The sequence below is a fragment of the Plasmodium cynomolgi genome, chromosome 7 (assembly GCF_000321355.1).
Source record: "Plasmodium cynomolgi strain B DNA, chromosome 7, whole genome shotgun sequence".
In the NCBI taxonomy this organism is placed as follows: Eukaryota; Apicomplexa; class Aconoidasida; order Haemosporida; family Plasmodiidae; genus Plasmodium; species Plasmodium cynomolgi.
Window position 1 is genome coordinate 1,019,278 of NC_020400.1, and position 4,341 is coordinate 1,023,618.

The 4,341-nt window shown below is 47.6% G+C and overlaps 2 protein-coding genes across 2 annotated transcripts; one reads left to right on the forward strand and one right to left on the reverse strand.

Moving 5' to 3' along the window:
• Nucleotides 1–101: 101 nt before the first annotated feature.
• Nucleotides 102–1,049, forward strand: PCYB_073320 (hypothetical protein; the record flags this gene model as incomplete). The annotated part of the gene is made up of 3 exons (XM_004221729.1): nt 102–151; nt 511–546; nt 707–1,049. The coding sequence occupies 3 exons, from the start codon at nt 102–104 to the stop codon at nt 1,047–1,049; spliced, it is 429 nt and encodes a 142-aa protein (XP_004221777.1).
• A 944-nt stretch (nt 1,050–1,993) lies between these two features.
• On the reverse strand, nt 1,994–3,256 carry PCYB_073330 (histone deacetylase; the record flags this gene model as incomplete). Its single annotated transcript, XM_004221730.1, has 1 exon — nt 1,994–3,256. A coding segment is annotated over one exon (1,263 nt), but the record flags the coding sequence as incomplete, so codon positions are not given.
• Between the last annotated feature and the right edge of the window lie 1,085 nt (nt 3,257–4,341).

Here is a 4,341-nt window from a genome sequence, read left to right on the forward strand (position 1 = left end):
GTACGAGAAATTTTTGAGTACAAAAAAAAAAAAGAAAAGAAAAGGCAAAGTATCCATGGAGATGATATCACCCCCACCCCCCTCTTCCTTTTTATGTAAACATGAAAGAGCAGCTGAATGAGAATGAACTGCGCGAAGTACGCGTTGCACTGTGATCCTTTTGCGTGTCAGTATAGCCCTCTTCGAAAGCCTACTTGGGGGGTGGACTTCCAATGGGGGCAGCGACTTAGCCGCGCGCGATAGGCGTCACCCCATGAGATGATCACCCTTTCTATGGGATTGCCAGTTGCCCCCTTTTTCTTCCCCTCGTGTTTCCCCCCTTTTTTCTTTTCAACCCTTTTTATGCATATCTTTGTGCCTGCCCCAGTGCGTGTACCACCTGTGTAGCAAACCCGTTCGACCGTCTCCCTCTTGAGTTGCTACTCCGCGCGGGCGTATTAACTGCCATTTTCGGGTCCCCTCACCGTGTACACCTCCTCGGTTTTAACTCCCCTTTTAATTTATGGGTAGATCATTCAAGGTTTTCCTGAGCAACTACGTGTACAGGTATGGGTCGGCAGCATGGGAGCGGCGCGTCTGCATTCAGCGATGTGCCTTCCCCTACGATGCGTCTCTCTATGACCACGCTGCGTTTATCTATGGTTACGCCGCGTCTCCCCATGACTACGCCGCTTCCCCCCATGACTACACCGCTCCCCCCCCGCAGCTGCTCCGAATGTGGGAACCACCTGTCAGACCCCACGGAGTTAGTGTCCACATCCTTCCGAGGGAGGACAGGCCCCGCGTGGCTCTTCTCCAAAGTCATAAATATTTGCGAAGGACAATACGAAGACAGAATGATGACCACAGGTCAGCATACCATCGTGGATATTTATTGTAATAATTGTAGAAATAATGTGGGGTGGAAGTATGAGGACTCATCAGAAGAGTCACAGAAATATAAAAAGGGAAAGTACATTTTGGAGAAGGCACTACTCTCCTTTTTGGTTATAGACCACCACGGGAAGGAGCATGAGTTTGAGTTGAAGTCGTCAGACTGCGATTTTTGACGGGAAGGAGCATGAGTTTGAGTTGAAGTCGTCTGACTGCGATTTTTGACGGGGCGTCGGCAGGCAGCCACGATGTAGGACTGCCTCCCCCCCGCATGGAGAGGCACATCCCTAACGAGGTATAGCTCGAACGAGGCGTAGCTCTAACGAGGTATAACTCTAAACAGCACTGCGCACAACTCCGCTTTTTTCCCTTTTTTCCCTTTTTTCCCCTTTTTTTTCCCCTTTTTTCCCTTTTTTTGTTGCTCCTTTCGCACATGCGTCCGCACATGTGAGTGCTGATACGCACTTGCACAAGTACGCGACCTGTACAAGTGCGTTCACTTTTTTTTGTTGAAGATGAAATTTTTTTTTTCCCCCTCCGCGCGTTAGCGACAATGATTTACGGACAACTTAGCGACCACCTTTTCTCTCATTTTTAATCATGTATAGTGGAAAGGGGCGGGGAGGGACTGCTCGCCGGCGTGGTTGGCCTAACAGGTTGGCATGACGGGTTGGCGTAACAGGTTGGCGTAACAGGTTGGCATAACAGGTTGGCATAACAGGTTGGATAATACGCTACCACTGGGGGGGTCAATTTTCGCGACACACTTTTTTTATTTTATCTAGTCATACTGGCTGACTACGTGGGTCGGCTCCGGGGGCGAAGGAAATTTAAAAAGTGAAAACGTTATGCTTCAAATAAAAGTTGGGGGGAAGCAACTGAGACAAAAAAAGCTTTTTAAACAAACGGGGATGGAGCGGCCTCGAGTGCATTCAACTGCCGATGGCACACTTTGGGGGGAAGAAGCAGGCAGGTCTGCTCCGATGGGCGGTCCAGCGCGTGACCGCGGTGTTGCGGTGTTGCAGTGTTGCGGTGTTACGGTGTAGCAGTGTTGCAGGGTCACTTCGCCGCTTCGCCGCTTTACCGCTCCGCCGCTTTACCGCCACACCGATCAGAGGACGATGTTCTGGTCCCTGTCGGAGAGGTCGAAAAAATCGTCCTCGTAATTCTTCCTGCGCAAGTGGTGCGTAGTGGAGTGTTCCTTGGACCTGGTGCCTGCCGCGCGACCGCCGCCACTATCATCCTTCAACTCATACTGGTTCTTGTCACACTCGTCATCAATTTCGGAATCGAAGAAATCGGGAGGGACGTAAGCAAACTGAACCCCCGGCGCATGTTCTATGTTCCTCAAATTTTCGGCTATTTTTATTTTTATGCGACTCAAGTGTTCAGCAGAGTTATAATTGGGAATACTTGATGGTTGTAAATGTAGCTGAAAATCAGGCGCATAATAATCGTAGTAATCATTTAAGCTTATCTGATCTGGCATCTCATGATGCTTGTTAAGTACGACTCCCGTTTCGTATGCCCAGCATCGAGATACATTCCTAATCGTATACCCTCCTCCACCTAAAACGAGAAGAGGTAAATTATACGACCGCACATGTTCTACACATCTAGCATGTCCCTTAATGGTTAAATTAAATCTACCTAATCTATCCCCAGTAAGACTATCTGCACCACATTGTAATATGATAGCTCCTGGTTTGTATGTCTGTACGCACTTATCTATAACTACTTTGAAAAGATCAACAAAGGCATCGTCAGTTATTCCATCGTTTAGTGGTACATTAACACTGTAATACTTTCCATGATGAACACCTATATCGGTTATATCACCCGTTCCGGGGAAGTAATCTCCAAATTTATGAAAAGAAACCGTCATCACTCGATGAGTAACGTAAAATGCTTCTTCTACACCATCCCCATGATGAACATCTATATCTATATACATCACCCGTGCATGGTACTTGAGTAACTCAAGAATTCCCAGCACTATGTCATTAATGTAACAGAAGCCACTTGCCTCTGACATCTTTGCATGATGTAAACCTCCTGACCAGTTTACACATATATCAGCACAGTGATGATTTAGCTTCGCTGCTCCATCTATTGATGCACCTGCACATGATTGCTGAAATTGAAATAGCCCATCAAACACAGGACAGTCTGTTGCTTCTCCAACATTAAATCGCTTCAACTGATATGTAAACTCACGATAATTTTCCATCGAAATGGAAGACAAAAAATCTACATACTCGTAATCATGAAAGAGAGTCAATTCGTTTACGTCACTTTTGTGTGGTCTGTATACTTCCATATATTTGTACAAATTATATGACACGATTAGCGAGTGCGTCATTCGGATTCTCTGCGGTTTCATGGGGTGCCCCGCCCCGTAGTAGTAGCTACCGATGTCGGGGTCGTGGAAGTATGCCACCTTTTTCCGGTTCGACATGGTTTCCAGGGGGCTTCTACTTGCGGCGGCGGCTTGCGGTGGCTTCTGCTTGAGGCGGCTTCTGCTTGAGGCGGCTTCTACTTGAGGCGGCTTCTACTTGCGGTGGCTTCTGCTTGCGGTGGCTGCTTCTTGCGGTGGCTGCTTCTTGCGGTGGCTGCTTCTTGCGGTGGCTGCTTCTTGCGGCGGCTGCTTCTTGCGGCGGCTGCCTCTTCCTCTGCCCTACAAGGTACACTCACTCCGATGGGGCACTCACTCCGATGGGGCACTCGCTCCGATGTTTCCTCTTTCACCCAACGGGGGGGTGGAAAAAAGTGCGACCTACACGAGAGGTGTCCCCACGTAGCCTGTCAACCCACCGCGTGTACTGGGCCCTCTTCTCACACGCTTATGTTATGAGATTGGATTATTTGCTCAGCTGATGTGATCATACGGCGTGTCCATACGACGTGCCCACCCGACGTGCCCATACGACGTCCCATATGCTTATGGCAGCTCGGCAGTCGGCATGTCTTTTCCCCCTCAATCAAAACTTCAGTGGGGAATTTCTTCACGTAAGTTGGGCCCACTGGTAAGAAGTAACGCGGTGAGAAAAAGAGAAAGAGAAAGAGAGAAAGAAGAAAGCGAGAAAGAAGAAAGCGAAAAAGAGAAAGCGAAAAAGAGAAAGCGAAAAAGAGAAAGCGAAAAAGAGAAAGCGAAAAAGAGAAAGCGAAAAAGAGAAAGCGAGAATGCGAGAATGCGAGAAAAACTCCTATCCTCGCAAGTCAAAGTGGCTGCACAGAAGTATCCCCTGGTATGATTTTCTTACCGACGGATGCAATGATGCATACGTGGTGGTGAAAAGCAGGAGCAGGCAAATATATATATAATATAATGTAATATAATATAATATAATATAATATAATAACGCTGTGTGAAGGTGCCCCCCTAACTCCTCTGTTGCTCCCACGTTTGTATGCAACCAATTGTAAAGGAGTACGCTCTCTTGAAAAAATCACAAAAAGCAAAACAAC